Source organism: Zerene cesonia, chromosome 5, assembly GCF_012273895.1.
Source record: "Zerene cesonia ecotype Mississippi chromosome 5, Zerene_cesonia_1.1, whole genome shotgun sequence".
NCBI classification, from domain to species: Eukaryota; Metazoa; Arthropoda; class Insecta; order Lepidoptera; family Pieridae; genus Zerene; species Zerene cesonia.
The window spans coordinates 5,397,732-5,420,597 of NC_052106.1; the positions used below are offsets into that span (position 1 = coordinate 5,397,732).

The following is a 22,866-nucleotide window of genomic DNA, read 5'->3' on the forward strand; positions in this document are numbered from 1 at the left end:
TATTGCTGCCACTGAACATTCGCAAATATCATAATGACCTTCAGCTTGATGACGGAACCAGGCTTAACAGTAGGTCTATTCCTAGGGTTGGCAAATGCAATTATGAAAGATTAGAGTTAGGCGGATTCGTGCTGTTTATCTTCTAATATATAAAATTCTCGTGTCACAGTTTTCGTTGCCATACTCCTCCGAAACGGCTTGACCGATTCCTCTGAAATTTGGTAAGCATATTGGGTAGGTCTGAGAATCGGCCAACATCTATTTTTTATCCCGATATTCCTACGGGATACGGACTTACGCGGGTGAAACCGCGGGGCGCAGCTAGTTTTAATATAAAACTTTAAAATAAAAAAGTAATATCTGTGCAGTATAGATTTATTATACTGCATTTTATATACTATATAGATTTATTTTGCATTTTATCCGTGTAAAAATAATACGAAACCAGAAAAAAAAACCATTTAAGGCTATTTCGTGCATCAGTTTGACTCTAGAATTTTGAGTATTGAACTTGCTGTATAACATGGTACTATTAAAGAATATGATGAAGATTTGTCCACTTTAAAATTAACATTGTGTCTTTATGTTTGCTATTACACCTGAAGTTTTGATGGGGATGACATAGTATATGTAGAATAGATCCTAACAACACGTAGACCATATGAATATATAAAAATAAAAACTATTCCAAATATTAACCTTTTTGTATATCTGTTACAAATGCGCATACAATCAGTGGAGTAGCTTAAGCAGTGTATAATATATTTTTATGTTAATATAATTATGTGAAAACCCTAGTTTAAGCACAGTTTGTGCAATGATATTGCGCTGTCGACCGACGATAGGTTGCGACATGGTCGTCGACGTATGAAGGAGTAAACGACTAGCTTCTACCATACCACCATTCTGTACCACGTTCCATGTCAATGAATCATTTTAAAACATCAGTACCAGTTTCGTGCACAAAAATTAGCCCCTGAGGCACTCAATACAATCAAACTGATAATTAAATATATGTAATAAATGCGTTCGTATCTATTCGTAATCTAGTATTGTATATTGCGCAGATATTAAACAATTATTATGTAACCTCTAGTTATAAAGTAAATTGCATTTCTAAAACGCAATAAGCATTTAGGCAAACACAATTTTTGTATTCTATTTCTCGTCTTCCTTTATTAATGACATAAAAGTATAAATCACGTTGAAAATATATCAAGAGTAAATAAAATACTGAACAATGATTCTTATAAAAATTATATTTTGTAATTAAGGATCCGTGTGAAGTGATAGCTATTGTGTCTGCTGAGAATATGCACTGCATGTTTAAAGCATTGCGTGCACTGGCTGTTATATCCGATGCAATTCATGCATTGTTGATTTGTTCTTAATTATGTATTATGTGCATTTAATTCATAAAAAATAGATTACAAAGAAAAAGTTTCGAGACTTTAATAAGAATTTATTTATAATTTTTGTAATTTATAAAAAAACTGCAAAAAAGAATAATAATAACATTACACTGATGTTTAAAGTAATCAAATATATAAAATTCTCGTGTCACAGTTTTCGTTGCCAAACTCCTCCGAAACGGCTGGACCGATTCTTATGAAATTTTGTGTGCATATTGGGTGTGTGTGAGAATCGGCCAACATCTATTTTTCATACCCCTAAAGGATAAGAGTAAGGCAGAACAGCGTTTGCCGGGTGCAGCTAGTCTAATATATAAAATTCTCGTGTCACAGTTTTCGTTGCCATACTCCTCCGAAACGGCATGACCGATTTTGATGAAATTTTTTGTGCTTATCCGGTATCTATGAGAATCGGCCAACATCTATTTTACATACCCGTAAATGATAAGAGTAAGGCAGAACAGCATTTGCCGGGTGCAGCTAGTATTATTATAAAATTATAGTTTTTTTTTTTATTTTATTGTGTGATCTTTTTAATAAAAAGGTTCCCAGAGAAAAATCTTCACAACGATTATTTAAACACTTTCATTTACACACAAGAGTTCGAGAATTTTTTATATATATACTCACATATATACTTATGTGTTATTTTAAAGAGAAAAAAAATTGTAGTAAAAGTTTTTCGAAGCAAGTAACCATTAAACAGTGCCGAATTTCTCAGATATCCAAAGGAAACAGTCAAGGGCAAAGGACCGGTCTAACAAGTTCTACAAACATATAAACATTTTGTAACGGACAGTTTTGACAAGGTTATAATTTTAATATTTCAAATTATTATCATCGGAGTCCATCGTCCCAGTTTCATAATAAAGTGGATATAGTTACAGTGAAATGATTTTTTTATAAAATGCAATAGCCTAAATACGTTTTGGGCAATATGTTATACTGAATATTTTCACATCATTATAACAATAAATGTCCCAAGAATGTTCATACGTCCATCATTAAAAAAATCAATAAAAAGTAAAAAACAAGCGTAGATACATATTCAAATGCGTTCAACTAAATACTTTATGATGTGTTTATGATGCTGCAGGCGGGAACAAATATAGTTTTGGGTAGATTTTTCTCGCAACGTGTTAATATATACAAATCCTACTAATATTATAATTTCGAAAGTTTGTAAGAATGTGTGTGTGTGTTTGTTGCTCTTTCACGCAAAAACTACTGAACCGGTTGCAATGAAATTTGGTACGTAGATAGCTGGACAACTGGAATAACATACAGGCAACTTTTTATCCCGATATTCCTACGGGATACAGACTTACGCGGGTAAAACCGCGGGGCGCAATTAGTTTTATATATATTTTTTTATTTTCTTCTACTTTGCTATTAAACTTTTTAACATTGGACTTCTAGTTTTTCGTAAATCACGACAAACCGTTTTTACCACTAATAGCTGATGTTAATACCGGATATTTATATCAATATTTTGTAAACTTAAAAACACCCCTTTCTATTTCCACATGTAAGAAGGCCGGTATTTTTTTTATTTTTCCTAACATTATTTATATTCTCTACCTTTTTCGATACTTCATCCTATAGAACTCTGTTTGTTTTACAGCTTGAGTCCGAGTCTATAACAATAGATGTTAATTTGAAAAGATTCTCAAAATTTTATAGTTCCAAAATTTTTAATTTCATACTAAGGCATTAAAGTCAGAATAAGCCCACTTAAAACCGTGGGCTGTTTCATTAAAGTGTTTCAAAAATTCTGTGGACAAACGACAGAAATACAAAAAGAAATACATAGCACAACTGAATCCTATCCTATCCTATCCTACTTCCTACTAATATTATAAATGCGAAAGTTTGTAAGGATGTATATGTGTGTTTGTTGCTCTTTCACGCAAAAACCTCTGAACCGGTTGCAATGAAATTTGGCAACTTTTTATCCAGATATTCCTACGGGATACGCGGGTGAAACCGCGAGGCGGAGCTAGTAAATCATAAAGCAAGACACAACAAAAAGAAGAACAATATTCCTGATTCGGAATATTTTCAATATAATATATATGTACACTTATTCTTTGGTAGCGACATCAATAAATGGCCCACTTTAGCATTGGCCTAGAATTGTCTTTTTATATCAAATAATATATGCGTACGCTTGCATTTCATAAATGAGTATTTTTTGTTCACATAGCAAATATTTAATACAGTTTTTCTTTCTTTCAGATAACACGAAACAAATACCAATGTGGTAATGACTAACGGGACACGTGCTAAAGGATATATGCTATAATACCTAAGTAAACAAAATAATTTAATAAAATGTCGATGGAAAATCAAGAGTACGTTAATGGCATGAGGCCGGGCCCTTTGACGAGAGAGATACCAGAGTGCATGAGAAATAAGTATAGCTTGATCCAATCTATTTTCGATCTTATTGTCACATTGGTGACAGTGATTGGGTATCTGTTCCAAGGAATATATAGATCGATCATAGGGAAGCCGAAGAAAGACCTGAAGGGTCGAATTGCCTTGATCACGGGCGGAGGAGGCGGTCTAGGAAGCCTTATTGCCTTACGACTCGCGAGGCTCGGATGTGTAGTTGTACTATGGGATATAAATAAACAAGGTCAGTAATTGCATAATTTATTATCATTACAGCATCTATTCTGGGCTACTTAACATTAATATATTCAGCACGTTTTCAAAATTTGCACAACAATCACCTGTTTTGCTAGTTAAGCATAATTTTTATGACTTGAAAAAAATGTTCATTGGTAATAACAGTTTAAAAAGCAGTCTTTGTGTTTTTATTCCTGACGATTTGAATGTAAAAAAAGCTTAATTAAAAAATTTTACCACCATAATGTACATTTAAATGCAGTCAAGTTTTCTGTTTTAATATCAAGTTGATGACCTTGCACCTACAATAAAGTTAAAAGGGATTTAAAACGCTGCAACTGCATTTAAACATTGCATATGAAATATGTATAAAACAATTTTTAAAACAAAAAAAAATAAACCTCCTTCATAATCACATATAGGCACTCAAAAGCGAAAATAAATTAGTACAATGGCTACTCACTCATCTATTTGAAGTCGCTGCTAGCCAAGTTATTAGGTAGTACTTAGTAGATAGATACTCTCCAATAGTATCCACTTACTTACTATTCAGATAGTACCTATTACTACTAGTATAGTATTATTACCTATCTACTGTTCAAATGGATTTTATGTAGTCAAAATTAGTAATACCAACTCTCTACAACCTTCTACCTTACTAACAATTTAGTAATCTGTTCTTCTGCACTACAATACTACATATTTTCGAAATTCTTTTAAATTATGTTATAAACATGTAATCTCTATGTTATATCATCACCAACGATTACTAATTAGTTGAATATTCATATGACCTTGCAGTAATCGTTTTAAATTTACAAGGTAGAAAAATATATGTATACGTTTTAGTAACACGGCTTCTCTTGACCTACAAATAAGTAGGCAGATAGATGTATTGCAAATACATCTCTTAATTTTATGGATCATTTATTTATGCGTTAATCGTTGGGAAAGTCGGTGAAGTTTATTAACTTCATGTCTGTAGTGATCATAAAGCCACCTTAATCTATTCATTTATATTGTAAAATGTTCTTTGCTTCTTGTAAAGCTGACTGACATCTGGAATCGATTTTGGAATTGGTTCTATTAATTACTTGCTATTATTCAATCTTATCATTTTTGTTTGTTATTTATCTATTTTAAAGCTGTCGTTTTAGTATTGATGTTTTTATAGTTTCTGTTATTTCCATATTAGACACATTTATTTCTAATTGGCAGCGTAATATATAGTTTATGTTTTATCATTTATCGTTTATCATTGTCGTTTTATTTGACAAAATTAAATTGTTATTGCTTTATTGAGACCTTAATTTTACAGTAATAGAACTATAGGAATTTTAATCATATAACACAGTTTTTTGTAGGTGTGTATAATTAAATGTTTTTATGAACTTAAATCTTATTTCGAAAAGATTGCAAGTTCTTGTTGCATATTTTTCATTCGGGAGAAGAAAAAATTTTTACCCGTGGCACAATTTACCTATCTTATTAAAAATACATTTTTTCGATTTATGGTATTGTCGTATTATGTGAACAAATTTAGATACTAAGAAGTTTTATGTTTTTCAATTATTATTTTCTTGTTAAATATTAATTATTTATTATTAATTATTATTAACAATACATGAAATTTAGTAATAAATTATCTATAATAAAGTCACGCAGCAGAATCATTTTTTAAATTATAATCGTGTTCTTTAATTCTTTTATCATTGGTAATATTGCGAAAATGTGTCTTAATATATATTAATTAAATATAAAAATTACGCAAAGAACTCCGCCTCTTAGGCAAAGCATGGAAAGATAAAAATTATTATTATTTCTATGGTTATTGTATGTAAATTACTTCGTAAATACTGTATGTAAATTGGGCTGTAAGTATAAAGAACCTATAAAAAGATTATAGCCTCTGTCCCTCCGTTATATCTATGGTCCCTCTTTACGTTAATGCTTCCTTATATTCGATCGCGAGAAATAATTGTGTATAAGGGTAAATAATACAATATACCATACCCTATGAGTATGATATACTAGTACAACTTCTAAATGAACTGTTTTGTTGCGTTTTATTCTTTTATCACGACTCCAGCTTACATAATTACAATGCATTCAGTGTAAATTCACAGATAAAATAAATGAACGTGACTTGTTGTCGAAGCATATTTTTAATCTTAAATAATTTTGAAAAAATTGTTATCTTAACGTGGTCATATATTACTCAATAATTATATATATCGCGAAATAATATAATAATAAACTTATAAATTTGAATGGATATTATTTTAGGTGTTTTTATCTTATGTATTTGTTAAAATTATTTAGACATTTATTTTACATCGCTAACAGTTGTGTAATAAATGCTATAGCATTGACATATGGGAGATTGAGAATGATATAAATATGACAACATGAAACAAAGAAATAACAAGAATCTTCCTATAATAGTAATTAGGATGTTACGTAAGTAGCAAAATGCCTACACATTTCAAGTTTCGCCGTGGCCGGAGTTCGAGCATGTCACGCGAAACTTGCCTGTTATTTGTTTCGCAAAATGTTACAAAAATGCCAACAAGTGGAGTTTAACGAATACCATAACTTGCGTTGTACAGGTTTTTAATAAAACCATGGCCATTATGCCTTTGTGTACCCAATAGGCTATAAGTCATCGATAATTTTGTGGGCTCTTTATAAAAACATAAAAATCTGTTATAAAAACTCGTGAAATTACATTTAATAAAAGAGCGCTTAGTTCAGCAACCGATTACGTACAATAATTATTTTTATTTCGATGTTTTTGAATAATGATGTTGGCAGTCTTAATATGTGAAGCAATGGGGATTTTGGGAGTCATCATTACTAATCACTCCTTTATCATAAGAACAATAATGTAAATCAAAACACTATTAATACATATCTTTTTCGCTTTGTACAAACACTTCAATTGTTTCTAGAAGGCTTAGGGATAATTAAGTTGTCGTTATTAAACCGTTATTAACCACTTAACTCATGGTATAAAACACATAATAATTATTGCTTGTCACAAATTACAATATGCGTCAACCCACTTTAACCGACCACAAAGGAGGAGATTTTCAATTCGACTGTATTCTTTTGCTTTTTAACTCAATACTTTTTAGACCTACTAAACCGTTTTTTTTTTTAATTTCAAAGCTAGTACGATAGGTCATATGGTCTCATTTAAATTAAGTCTAGTTCTGACAATTTGAAGGTGGTTTAGTTTTTTGTTAAAAATAATTATTTACTTAAACGAATACATGCAAGTTGAGGTCATGTGCATAAAACTGTTCAAAGAGATCAAGGCGTTCTCGTTAATTTTATTTTTAAATTCAAACTATAAATATTATTCAATTGACTGCATAAAGCAAATTTTTTCTTTGAATTTAAGTGATTTAAAGATTTCTCAAAAATTATCTTGTCACACCTAGAAATCAAACTAACGAAAATCTTAAAAAATTTCACTATTTCCTTTTTTTCGCTTATGAACCAAAAAGCAGATATCGTTTGTATCGCCTGCAGTATCATAAAATTGTTATAATTTTCTGTTTTTAGTTCATAATCTTTACTAGTGTCATGTTAACTAATTAAAATATTAGCGCCTTGTAAGTCACGGTATGTTGACTTTTATATCCTGAGAACCTTCGATTATCCCTTATTAATTAATTGAAAAGTTGTACCCCGAAAAAATTCGTTGTGTGTTATACGGAGACTTTTGTTTCCCAAAAGTCCGTCAGTTTCAGGTTAAGCGCCGACTGCTTGTCTGTCTTTAATAAAACCGAATAAACGTAATTAACGGTTTAACATAAATAAATTATAATCTACCCAAATGCATAAATATAAACATAAATTGTAAACAGTATGTTCCGGACCACAATTTTTTATAGATTACAATTTTATGGTGACATACCTATAATCTGTAAGATACAAACGGCGCCGAAAAACTTTATACCTATCGTAAAATAGATGGAAACGGTTCACATCTATTTCATAAGGAATATAAGTCTGAAACCTATCCTATCCTACTACCTATCTAATAACGTAACTGTCCTATTAAACAAGTTTACAAAATAAATTCAATTTGAAGCATAAAGCAGATCTGCCGAAAACTGTTTTATGCATACACTACATTAAAGAGAATATTATTATATTCAATAAAGTAGATAAGACTAATCAGAATAACCTTTAACTCCAATACTTTCCATCAGTCTTTTGTTTGTGAAGTTGAGATAAGTTACAAATATAATATTTGTCTAACAGTTCCTCAAGTAAACGATCTCCCGAGGTATATGTAGAGAAAGGCGTAAATAAGCTGAATGAAAATTTACTTAGTAAATATACCTACACGCTCAATACGCCATGGAATGCATCTCCATTATATATGCCTGTTGACGTTTGTGATTGAACATTATTAATATCTAGAAACTGAAGAGAATATATCCATACTTATAAATGAAACATTTAAGGAAGTAAAATGAATGCGACAAGCAAATATGGCTTGTGCAAGGATTATTATGGAAGTAAAATAGGAAAATAAACGCCAATTTAGACGCACCTTTATAGAGTTACCTATTTATAAAAATGCCATTATATGTATTCAATTAGTGTGCTACTAGGAAGTCTTAATGTAGAGAATAAGAGCAAATTAATGAATTTGTGTAAATGTTTCGAACTGGGTACCTACTAATTAGAATAATATATTATGTAGGTACTTTCGAATTATATAATTTAACAAATATCTACTTATTAACAGATTATAAATTATATAACACTGCCAATAAAATTGAAAGTTTATGCTCCCGATCTATTTGTAAATAGGTGGATGCATTATTGCAAATAGCTGAGACGATCTTAAATATTGCATTGAATTCGTTTCGTACAATATACCTAACTTATCTTACAATTTTACGCCCAGTTTCTTCAAGAATCCTTTAAGCGATGCACAACGTAAATAATAATGTATCTGTTTATTTTATTGCATACTAATGCACTGTAATTACTAATAGCTTGCTAATGGTCATCACTCATCATGATTACAAATAATAATTAAATTGTTAGATTACACAACATCCTTTACTCTTTTTAAGTTTGTTATAGGTACGTAAAATGTCACTTATTTCCCAACTTCGACAGAAGAAGTGTACTGTTTTTCGGGTAATAATGTTATATGTATCAATGTATGTAATGTCCATTACTTAAGCACTAAAACTCAAACCGCTAGACGAATGTTGACTGGGCGATTGTTGAAATGATCAGAATTATTGTGGTAATGATATAGGTTATATAAATTAACAAAATGGCGGCTCATAATTAAAATAGTAGTAGTAGTAGGAACTCTTTTTTTTTTCTTTCATTAGGTATATGAATTATATCAAATGAAAAGCAGTAAAAATGCCATTTCAATAAAACTTAGAAGTAGGGACGTAGGGACTCTTGTTTTCATAATATTCAATGATGTTTGTTTTGGCGTTAGTGTCGCGTTTCTCGTCTCGTACTGATATAAATTAACCATACAATTCAATATCAATTAAACTAGGCATAAATATTGGTCATAATATGTATCAATGTTTATGCTTAGTGCGAATGAATTGCTCAATTTTTACGCTTTAATTAATACAGACTCTTTAAAAACCTATTGATTACTATTTGGCTAATAAACCGTTATCAGAACCTCAGTGTATGATATCGGGGAGGCATAAATATTTCACGAATCACTTAAGACTCAAAATTACATTTATCTCATTGCCTTTACACTAAATGTCGAACTAACAAAATCAGCATAAAAATAACGGATTATAAAACAATTTTCTAACGGACAGCCACTATCAAACACAACTCACAAAAATTTACGTTTAGATGATTACCAGAAGCAGACACTGTGACTAATTTAATTTTTAGGTCTTTTTGACTTTCAAGCGTGTTCCACATACGTTTTGACGAGTTACGTAAAGTGCAATTTGTTCCAGACCTATGGCATGTACTATGCTCATAAATACTACAATACGCCGTTATTTAAATAACTAACGTTTAAAAGGTTTTTATGTTATTATATAAGCGGACAATTTTAATATGTCTTTTATAAATCTCGAGAAAACACGCCTAAATTATTGTAATTCTTATAATAATTAAAACTAGAAATATTTGTATGGTACTAAAAAGCATCATAGATATTAGACTTTAAAACACACAATTTACTTCTAATTAATTACATACTTTCAGGTGGACTTTGCTAGCGGCTAAAATAAATAAATAATTCCTTTGATGATTTTAAGAAAGGACTTACCTAATTAAACTGTCCATTCAGGTATCAGTATCGTTCGAGAAATATTTCACTAGTTTTAATTAAAAAAAAATTAAACAATATTTAGCGAGTGTTAGTGATGTTATTTTAATGAACTGACAACCCTTGTCATAAAGCGATTTACTTAATGATATATTTGTCTTCGTCTTCCTATTGATGATGTAAAATAACCACGTATAACTGTGTTATTTCGCAAGGTTGGATGGCCGTGTATAAATTGATGGTTGACCAATAATAGCCTATTCCCTAAAGTATTGATTTAATTTTCTATAACAAATATCCTTTTTTAAATTCCTGTGTTAAATTATTGAATCTAACATTTGTAAGGTAGTTATGTTGAAGTATAAATCTATTTCTTATAGCTAATAATAAACATAAATTATGTCTTTTAAAATCAGGAAGATTTAATTTTTGTGTAACTTCATTCAAATACAAAATATCAAAAAGATACCATAAGCTATTCACCGGCATCTTGCATGAAACAAGCGATCTCATACGATTTGATATTTGCAATTTTTATACCTGATTCGAAGTAGACCTTTATAGAATATTGAAATATGTTATATGAAATTTATTGTATACAATTTTAATATTTATGAATATTATTATTGTTTTTTTTGTACGTTGATAAATGGAATTTTAATCGATAAATAACGTTAATATTAGCAGTAATTATTCCTTATTTTGTTGACGAGGAGTAAAAGAAATTTCACCTGCAGGTTATATGTATTTAACGTTCTTAGAGTTCCGTATCCTAAGGGTAAGGTAATAAAATCCTATTACTAAGTCTTCGCTGCCCGTCTGCGAGACCTCTAGAGACACTCGCGCTTGACCGATTTGTATATCTAGATATTATATTGAATTATTGTTTAACAGGGTAAATGTTCAAGGTAAGCTGGATATAGTTATTTTGCAAGTGGAACGCGTTCATTGATTGGAACAACGCATCAAGTGTAGTGGGCCAAGATCGGTTACGAAATAACCTTTTTTCAATTAAAAAAATACATTCTATTAAACATGTTTACAGCCTTCAATTGCACCATATATAGATGTAGATAGCTATATAGATATAACATTTGCGCCAGCCTCACGTTTCTATAGATATCTCGGCAAATTGAAAATTGTGAAAGATATAATTTTTACGAAATTGTATTTATATAAATTTTGTTCCAATCCACATTCAACGCTTTAGCTAAACTTTCATATTTATGAAAAATTTGTTCGAATGCAAACAAACATTACTTACTTCACCTATCGCATAACAAAATAAAACTTTAGCCAGTTTATTTAGCATTAGAATGGTCAGTTGAAATATTTTTTGATATTCCCGTTATCTTGTTGAGGTTCTGTCCTCAATTGATTCAAAGCTCGAAAATCATGGGTCAAAAAACTTAAAGAATGGCACGGTTCAAGATTATAAAATGACATGGCTGTTTTCATATGTTCCAAGTCATTATAGTATGAAGATATTATCAACCGTCTATACATTGTGCAAATCATATTTTCATAAAAATATATTTGAGAATATTAGAGCGGCGAGAGGATTATTCAATTAATTAGGAGAGATAAAAAAAACACAATAGTAGATAAGATTACTTGAGTGGCAAATATTGATTTCAGCCAGATGTCGCTCTGTAATGTTTTCAGTGCCTTCTGCCTGCCAGTCATGTATTTAATCTAACTAATAAAAATAATAAAACCTATCGAAACAATTCCAATCTTCGAATCGATCTATTCGTATCATCCGTGAGAAACGGTAGTTATCATGAGCCATGATGGTCACGCTTCAAAGATCAATCTTGTTACAGAAGTGGTTTCTTGCGAAACTAGGAAAGGAACGCGCCAATGAACAGTAAATACGTGTTCTTTAATTGTATGTGAGGTAGGAAATATATATTATATTGAGGATGTAGAAAAGAGGGGTAAGAATTAAAATTATTTTGATGACCAAGGATTTGTAAGGACACTTAAGGAATGAAAGAAGCCATGACTAGGAAGATGACTAAAGTTACAAAACAGTAAAATTGGAGGCCCTTCTCCTTTTCCCCACTGTACTGGTATTTAAAAGCGGGCAACGCATTTGTAGGAGCCCTATTTCTACAAATGTACATGGGCGGACGAGATCACTTACGATTCGGTGGGCATCCAGCTCGATAAATGGCTCCAACATAAAAAAATTGATCTTTCGAAAATCAAATTGAAAGCATTTTGTTTTATTAAAAAATAAATGTATCGATTCATTCCTTTTAAACAAAGTAGTAAACATTTGTATGAAATAGTACAAATTTAACACACGAAATACAATCTACCTAATTATCTCGTTGCAATAGAATTCTTAACTAACAATGAGCAAATAAATCTCGATGTTTAATTAACACGTTTCGCTTGAACTCTTTCATTCAACAAAACTGCCTAATGTGCCTTCACATTCACAATCGACACATAACAGTCATGTGTTAAGAAAGCTGTATTTTAACCGTTATGCTAGGAGCATATTATTTTATTAAAGTATTTCGGGCTATATAATATAGAACCTTGCTAGTAACACTTTAAAACCCTTGGGCCCTATTGCAAATAGTGGGCTTCCAGAGGGTTACAGTAGTTAAGTTGCCGTCAACACCCATAAACACATAACACTAGCCGATCAAAAAGTGAAGAACATTTATACAAACTGACAAAGGCCCTTTATAGATCAAAGGCGTTTAAGGATTCTTGTCCCTATCATAAAATCCGTTCTTACCGGGCGTCTACTAATTCTGAACTATATCTGCGAAGTTAGTTTCATTTTTAAACGTTTTCGAGTACCTAGTCGTGATGAGTGAATGAGCGACCTATCGAATTTAATTTAGAATTGTTTCGATAAATTTATTAATAATGAAAGTCTTGTCCTGTCTGTCTTTTCGTGCGTATGATAAGAATGATCGTCATGGCTTTTCTTCATTGCCCCTACGCGGCGCAGTCGAACAGCATGTCAGCCATGACATGAATTTTGCCATCAGCATTTTTTCAAAAGAATTAAAACACGATTTTGTTTACAGAAACCACAACGCCAAATGAGCTATTCCTTCGCTTTATGAACCATTTTGGTATAGGAACTACTGTTTCATTTATCAACATTTACACATTTTTTGTTCCTGAACCTAACATAATATGTATATAAGAAAATAATTTGTTTAAAGCCATAATGGTTTCTCCAAGCATTATTTAAAATTTAAATGAATAAATAAAATTGCTATGTAAAGACAACTACAAGGTAATTGTCAATGTTATTATAGAAAGTTAATGCCTTCCAACCCGCAATTTACGATGTCACTGAACTTACTACAGTTTTCTTGAACGTCTAGAATATTACGGTAGATATGTACTTATCTTCCCGGTGAAATATATAAATTTCATGTAATCACACGCCAGTTACTACAACTTTAACAAACCACATTATACTAAAGAGATATCACACTTTTCTCTTATGTATCACTATGAACAACTTTGGATTTTATAATAAATAATAGAACCCTATGAAATCCGATTGAATAACGTTCTTAACGTTTTATATTATGTTTTATTCAATTTACTTAAAGCTAAAATGAATATAAGTAAATATCAAATAATGAGCTGACATATCACGCTTAGTATGCTATCTAAGTCCCTAGCTAGGTGCATGTAGATTATCGATATGAGGGTAAACGACAACGTAAAAACAACATTATTAACATAACATTGTTCTGACGCAATTAAGGAATCATCTTAATTGTATTTAAATCTTTTTTTATTGTGGCAATTACGGAATGGCATAAACGATTTCTATTAAACCATTTTCTATAAATAAAATAATTTAATTGACATAACATATTTTGTAAAATCTGTGAAAAAAAATATATCTTCTAAGTTTTTGCAATAAAGAATAATATCATAGAACATTCATAATGTAAGCGGAATGTTACAAGTATAAAGCTTAACATTTCAATTTTATTTTTCAATGTGCCAACGAGCTTTCTATTTTTCTAATTGACAAAAGCATAAAAGTAAATTATAGGTATCTCACACGTAGAATAACCGTTATAGTCATTTTCATCCTGAGAAATTACAATGGGCACGAACCAAGGTCTTCTATTTGTATTTACACCGCTGGATCATTATAGTTGTTACCTTTGATTGCTTTCATAATAACGCATTCAAGAACTTGATATATCTAGTACAATTGGGTGTGAGTATTCAATAGCTAATAGCTAGTATTATTTACGTATCAATAGATAATCAAGAATTTATAAGTAATTTGTAACCGGTTCTGAGACGAAATGCAAAAAAAAGAAAAAAAAAACACAAATCATTGAACGGATATTTCAAGTACTTCTAAAATCAATTTACTTTTCAGAATAAACATACTTCATTATTAATTGACAGTATAAACTAGGCAATAAATTATATAGTAATTACATATTTGAACATTGACCGACCAACAGATGTATTAGTAGGCCAATGTAAACACGGAATTGTGTATATCTTCGAAAACCTCAATCTATATTAAATAATTTAATGTATTACATAATAGTTGATAACATATTGCAGCATAAGAACGATTGTTTTGTTTTCGAAAAGCCCCGTGTCCTCTTATAGGGCAGATGCATAATATGGCATGGCCGCTGGTCGATGGTGAAAAGATTATGGAATTACAAACGCTTGTTAAACAAGGACAATAATAGTAACTGGATTCTATAAATTTAAAAACAATAATTTTTGTCCCCAGGTCTTGAAGATACAGTGAAGCTAGTTAAAGGCATCGGCGGAAAGTGCTACGGTTATGTGGTGGACTTAGCTGCTAGAGAGGACATCTATCGAGTCGCCGAACAAGTTAAAAAAGACGTGGGAAATGTAAGAATTATAGTAGATATCTTTCTGCCTTTAAGCCACATTTGGGAATCTCTCTATCTATCTATTTAATCGATTTTATTAACACACACAACATTCAAAGAAAAATAATAATTTTATATCATGCACTAGCTGCACCCGGCAAACGCTGCTCTGCCTTACTCTTATCATAGATACCGGATAAGCACAAAAAATTTCATGAAAATCGGTCTAGCCGTTTCGGAGAAGTATGGCAACGAAAACTGTGACAAGGGAATTTTATATATTAGATTATGTATATAATACAAAATAATATATAATACGAACGCATATTGTAATTATGTAGAAAAATAATGGTTTGAGGCCATCCTCAAGTTTTAATTAAGTCAAGTTACATATATTATCTATTAGCATACATAATAAGACTGCAATCAAATTTATGTTAATTATTACCTACATAAGAACTTCACGAAGTCGTTTATTAGTGTGAGAAAATACTTAGTTTACAAAAACGTAATATTATTCATGTTTTATCTCAGTTTTTATTCATGTATAGAATATGAATATGACGATTTACGTTTCAAAATTGATGTATGCCTATTTAAATCTGCACTAATTTGATTTAATTGCTCAAAAACGCAGACTGCAAAAAATATAGCAATTGTTAGCTACATAATATTCAAGTGAATCATTTAAGCAAGTAACAATTTAAACTGCTTTAAGAGTGAGAAAATCTATTTAAAATTACAGATTGAAACGTGATATAATATGAGAATTAAAGGTGGCATTGAAAATGATTGCTATTTTTTTTACAACAGGTTTATTACCATTTTAAATGCTGTTTGTCTCTAAATTTTTAATGAAGGTTCTCATAGTTATGTATGATGAAGTTTATTTTTAGTTGCATGGTAATGTTATCTATCACGCTCCTGATTTTAAAGATATTGCTCGTTATAAGATAAGCAATGGATAACTATCAAATAAAAAATGGAAATAATATATTCACTATATACTTGCTATATACGTATACTTTCTTGAAATACTCTGGAGCGTTTTCAATTAGATAAAGAGTTATTTAAATTTATAGGTATCCCTTCTCGTCAACAACGCGGGCGTAGTATCTGGTATGTACCTCCTGGATACACCGGACCACCTTATCCAAAGGACGTTCGATGTTAACATCTTAGCTCATTTCTGGGTGAGTAATACCACAGATAACAAAATACTATACTGTGTTTATATTGGTTTTGTGATTTTATGTACCTAGATTGTATAATTTTATAGGATTTTTTGTTACCTGCATTTATTATAGATGATTAAGTAATGAATATATATGTTGGTTACAAGTGTCTTACGTAAAAATAAGAAAAATTTTCACTCCCCCTAGTAGGTGCCTAAGTAACGAAAAGACGAGTTATCCAATGATTTTTTCGAACATTTATTTCATAATATAAATCTTATAAATCAATTGACGTCTCTTACAGACGGTAAAGGCGTTTATCCCAGACATGATAGAAAGCAACGACGGACACATAGTGACCATAGCGTCCATGGCCGGGCACGTGGGCGTCTCCAAGCTAGTGGACTATTGCGCCTCCAAGTCTGCGGCGTGCGGGTTCGATGAGGCCCTCAAAGTGGAACTGGAGTCCAAAGGAATTGATGGCGTCCACACCTCATTGATTTGCCCATACTTTATTAGAGCTACTGGAATGTTTGAAGAGGTTAACTCGAGGTGAGATTTTGTTTATATCATACATTTCTTATTATGTATCATATAAAAATAAATAATTAAACCATGACCTAAGGCCAATGTGTGTATACTTTTTGGGTAGTTTCATAACTTTTAGATATTTAAAATTTAGCTTGCCTGTTATTATAAATAATTTTATGAACGGTCCGGCCGGCCGGAGGAATAAGACGTATTTATCGTCCCAATTATGCTGCGCGAGCGAAAAATGTTTGAAGAGCAAAATGTTTTCTTTTGAAACATTTTAATAGCTGATGAATTAGTCTGTTACTAAACTACATCTCTTAATTGTATCATCAAAATCCGTTTAGTGGTTTTCGCGTGAAAGAGTAACAAACATCCATACCTCTATACATGCTTACAAACTGTCGCGTTTATATTAAATCTAGAATTAATTAGGTTCTCTCGCAAGAGTAAGACGTTCATACTTTCTTGCCCCGATACTAAGGTTTTTTGTAATTCTCCAAACGGAATCAAACTATATATATCTCGGAGTTCTAGGGCTAAGATTGCTTTTAAATCAATATGTATATATTCTTTTACTCTGAGATTAGTAGCTATTTAATTGTGTTGATACTTAGATGTTTTTATTACGTAATGTTTTTTTTTCTTTATAAAATAACTTTATGTGAATCATTGAATCAATCAATAAATGAATCTCGTGTTTTTGTTTTTATATTTAACAACCAGTTCTATAGATAATTATTCTATCATAACAAGTTATAAAAATACCAACGTATTAAATTGAATTCCTTAGATACTTCCAGTTATGCGTAGTATTGAGTTTTGTGTTTTAACCCGATTATGCTAGTAGTTATGTTTGGCGTTTGTATACGTATGTATATATACATGTATAGGATAGATTTATATGTGTAAATATATAAGTAAAAATAATAATATTACTTTTTTCATACGCTATTACTTAGATTAATCAGGAGAAATATGATGGAATGAGGTTTCAAAAGATTTCGCTTGATCCGCTTTAAATTCGGCTTGAATGGTCTGTTTTCACGTCAATTTTTTTTTATTTTGATAACTTTTTCACGACAATACATTGTTGTAAAATAAACAGTTAGACTAACAATCGAGCTCCAAGACAAACCTCTTTTTACGCATTGGGTAATTAATCTAAGTACCAAGACATAAGGTGTTAATTTCAATGGATATTTCATAAAAGGCGTCAATTCAACATCAAGATTTAATGTCTAAAATTGGACGCAACATTTATTGGATAATACGAGAATGCTCTTACATTTATAAAATATTTTGAGAAACACATACAATAAATGTTTTCAGGATTGTTCCTCAGCTGAACTCGAACGACGTGGCGGATCGCGTGGTGTACGCGATCCGGACCAACGAGCGGCTCGCCATGATACCCGCATACTTCAGACTTTTGCTGCCTTTCAAATGGTAAATATGTTTCTTTTGCGTTTGGATAAAAAAATATTTTCAATGTCTGTAGGGATTTATTTTATTTTTATTTATTTTTTATTTTTCATTATTTTATTTTAGAATTTCCAACAAAGAATACATATTCTAATACTCTTAATTCTAAAATTGCTTATATATAATAACAAAATATGGAATATCCAAAATAATATACTGATTTAAGAATAAAATAAAATAGTTCATTAGATCATATTTGTTTAATAAATTTACTTTTGGGAGTTGTCTTTAAAGTGTTAAAATGTTTCAAAAAACTCATTTCACGCCCTAAACCTAAACTATATTAAACTTAGTTCACAGGTGTTCTCAATTATAAAGATATTTTATTACTTCTCAAATGTATATAAATGCGAATAACATAAGAGTAGAGACTGAACGCGAGGAGACGAAGATCAAACAATAATTATATGACCGAGTACGTGTTGAAAAAATCTTGATGAATTTTGACATTCAGATAGATTGCAAGCTTTTTTATTCGGGAACCATACGTTTAAATGTGAGGGTGAAAATTCATTTGGAGAAAACGTACCTTTCTAAATTATTTGTAAAAACGTGTACAGGCAAAAATGTCGTATTATATAAATGTTGAAAAATCGACGTCATTGCGTAAAAGTATTGCAATTTGTATGAACTGATACAGACTGGTTTTAAAATATTCATATTGCAATCAAAGATAACATTTCACTAATGGAAAAATTTTGCTCCTACGCAAGTAAATACAAAAGGTTGACACATGCATAAGAAATAATAAAATACAATTAGCATTGAGTCATTTCCTCATGATGTGATGTGATGTGATTTTAAGAAATGTTCCGTTTCCTATACACGAGTAAAACAGTACAAATTTAAACAGTGACTTGTTTTAAAAGTATTTTTTAAACATTAAAATTCTCAAACATTCTCGGTTACTATTAACATAGGAAGGAAACAATGCCTTTTGTTGTGTTTAAATATTATTGATTACTAGCTTTCTGCCCGCGGCCTCACCCGTGTATTCATAGAGTGTCCGGGTTCCACACATACTTCCCATGGGATTTCTGGGATAAGAACTGTCTAGTCCTGTCTGTCCTTTATCGAATCTCAAATTATTTCGGAACCAAATTTTAACATGTAGATAGGTTCAGTAGTTTAGCCGTGAAGGAGAAACAAACAGACAGATTTATTTACACATTTTTTATATTAGTAGCGATAATTAACACGGTATTAGTAAAGTATGAGTAACTAGAAGCTAAGTCGGACTTAAAGCATGTCAAGCACTCTTTCTGGTATAGAAAGAATTTTTTAATTTCATAGTTATTAAATTATTTTCAGTTTTTTATTTAACTTACAAACGCTTTAATTGAAATGTTCTTTTATAAAAGAATGTAACATTTTAAATACCAGTAGTTCGGTGTTTTTAAAAGAGTCCCATTCGCAGAAACTAAGTACTTTGACCCTGGTTGAATAATAACAATATCATAAAAATAAAACAATTCACATAAACTTATGTTTATTGTGTATACCATAAAACTACCATGTTGGGCTTATATAGTGGCAATATAAATAAACGTTATCTTCAATCTTGTAATTTACAAAACTGCATACAGCGTCATAAATGACGCGTTTCGTAGTAACCGAGTCTTGACCCAAAACATTCCGAAGGCCTTGGCCGAGGTCAATGAAATCTTAATAGATTTGGTGTTTATATATAATATACTTTATTCTTGTTTTATTTAAATTATATGCCTAGAAATATAGATATCTTTAAAAAAATTATAAACTCCGAAGAAGAACACCGGCGTTAAATAGCATACTGCTGTATTTCGTTCGGTGAGTGGGGGAGCCGGAGGTCTATATCCTTTTCCTTACCTTTCCCAGTCCTTTCCTTTATTCCTCTCTTCCATCCTTTCTTAATCCCTTTCCAATTTCAAGTCGACAATCTATTTGTAGAGGCATAAGGTCTGCAATCGACCTTACACCTCTCCAAATGTTCATGGGCGGTGGTAGCGCTTACCATCAGGTAACCCACCAGCTCCATTTTCATAAAAAAATTATAGGTACATCTTGTTTTCATCGTTATTATTATGTATTAGGAAAATAGACCCGCTACTGTTCAAGAACATACGTATCATTGTTGAAAGGTAAATTATTAAACTTTTAAACTTTCCAGGATTGTCCCATGGGCGTGCACGTCCGAAATGATTCGAGGTTTAGTGCCGGACGCCGTGCCCGCGCCCATGCCCATGCCGGCCAAACAAAAACTGGACTCACCCAACACTAACGGGAAGCTAGACTCGCGCCCTATGACCTTAGTTCCACCAGCTAGACACGACCGACACGTCTGAACGTACCCTTACTTTAATATTCTGTACTTCATGAGACATTGCTGACTAAAATGGTTGTTAGACATTTGTTACGAAATTGTGTTGGTGTTAATTAATTTGTGTTTGACTAAAGTATGGTATATATAGAGTTTTTATCGCGTTGTTTCTTGTTTTATTCCGTCGCTTTTCAAAACAACGGGATAAAATATATGATACTACTTAAAAGAAAATGTGGGCCACTGGTGTATAATAATTGGCTAAATTCTACGTTTTTTTCGCTAAAATCAAACATATGATCATAAGATATTTTATACCAAATACAAAACGTGAAAAGCCAATATTCACAGTGCCTTTAATTTCTATATTATATTTGTTATAATTTCAAGATTAAAGTCTTAACGAACAATAATTGAATTTGAATCACATAATCGACATGAAATGTCTAAACATATCTAAACATGATTTTTGTCCCTTTATCGTTAATAATTGGTGACGATCTTATATGATGTTATAATATTTCGAATTAAGTAATTGACTCATTTACTGAGGACCATACAATGCCTTAGCGATTTTTTATAGAATATATAACAGACTTCTAATGGTGCATCTATAAGTGACCTTAACTTAGTGAATGAAAGACATTAAAAATATAAGTTGTATTTCAATGAATTAAGAAATTAACGGAATAATTCCTCTATAAAAAAAAACACACTTTTTATACCATTTATTTGATAAAACGCTTATAACCTTTTGTAGATTTTTTCCAAGTTTTGTTATACGATTAACATTAGATCGTTTTTGACATGAATGACAATGGTGCAATTATATTTTTACTCACAAAATATGTTTACAACAGTAATTTTAAGCTAATTTTAAATAATTGTAGTAAAGCTGTGGTACTTAGTCAAATTAAGATAACAAGAGATTTTGGATGTGATTTCTAGTTGAATAATGTAGTTATTTTTAATCTCCTTTTATATTGTGGTAGCTACTATAATTGCAGTATCGATGAATTTAATTTTAAAATGAAAAAATAATAATCTGTGCCTTAATAATTACAATTTTAAGTTTTCTTTGAATATATCGGCAGCTTACTACATTAATTAACAGACGTAAATTGAATGAAAAAGGAAAAACACTACTCTTAATTTTGTATTAACAACACATCCAATAAACGATATTGCAGCTATCGTAGCAAGTCCTCGAGTAAGCTCTCGAGAGCGAGCTTGGAATGCATTACCTCTTATTTTTATTTAGGTGATTAATGAGGGTTCGGTTAGATAAGATGCAATTTGCTAACAATCCGAATGTAGACGTTAATTAGATTTTATATTATTTTACATTTAAATTTTATCTTCGAAAACTCAAGTTGCATTTTATCAATAGTTGTTTTGAGCATTTTATTTATAGCTATAATGTTTATTTTTGTATGTATTAATCAATTCAATTGTAAAAGGTATTTTATTTGTATCAACAGTTTTAAAAACTCTTCAAAGGTAGATATATATGTAAATATAAAAGATGTGCATTTGTAAGATCAATTTTGTATACATTCCATTTTGTGATGAATAGGTATAAAGTTTGGGATAAACGAATTATTTTTCTACCTAATAAATGAAATGAACACATTAATTGAATTGTTTTATTTTCCCTCTCTCATAAAAATAAACAATAGTTTTTAAATTATTATACAGCGTGTTCATAAACGCCTTTATGTGTCCCATGACTGTACAAGACATATATACTTACGCTCGTAACAATTTTAAAATTTTAAATTAACCTAACAAAGGACTAGTAAAAATATTTATCGATTAAGTCAAACACACAACAAAAACAGACACAACATATGAAAATTAGCTCAACACTCAATGCTTATTCAATCAATCTTTTTATCATAATAGATATACAAGTAATCACATAATACTTTATGAGTTTTAGTACTAACAAACTACATACTGACTAATACAAAATTATAAATTGCCTATAAAATGTGATAACCCAAGCCAGTAAGACAACTATCAAAACCCATATAACAATGCCCTTTTTTAAATACGTTGTTATCTACACTAATATTATAAAGAGGAAAACTTTGTTTGTTTGGTTGTAATGAATAGGCTCAAAAACTACTGGACCGATTTTAAAAATTCTTTCACCATTCGA

The 22,866-nt window shown here is 30.7% G+C and overlaps 1 protein-coding gene across 1 annotated transcript in view; it reads left to right on the forward strand.

The window, feature by feature from the left end:
- The window catches only part of LOC119839889 (estradiol 17-beta-dehydrogenase 11-like), a 32,420-nt gene extending 10,082 nt beyond the window's left edge, over nt 1–22,338 (forward strand). Inside the window, exons 2-7 of the mRNA XM_038366320.1 lie at nt 3,651–4,053; nt 15,107–15,231; nt 16,295–16,405; nt 16,692–16,939; nt 18,251–18,367; nt 20,553–22,338. Of these exons, the coding sequence (XP_038222248.1) occupies nt 3,747–4,053; nt 15,107–15,231; nt 16,295–16,405; nt 16,692–16,939; nt 18,251–18,367; nt 20,553–20,727 (1,083 nt within the window). The 5' untranslated portion in view covers nt 3,651–3,746 and the 3' untranslated portion in view covers nt 20,728–22,338. The remainder of the gene's footprint in view (nt 1–3,650; nt 4,054–15,106; nt 15,232–16,294; nt 16,406–16,691; nt 16,940–18,250; nt 18,368–20,552) is intronic.
- The last annotated feature ends 528 nt before the right edge of the window (nt 22,339–22,866 follow it).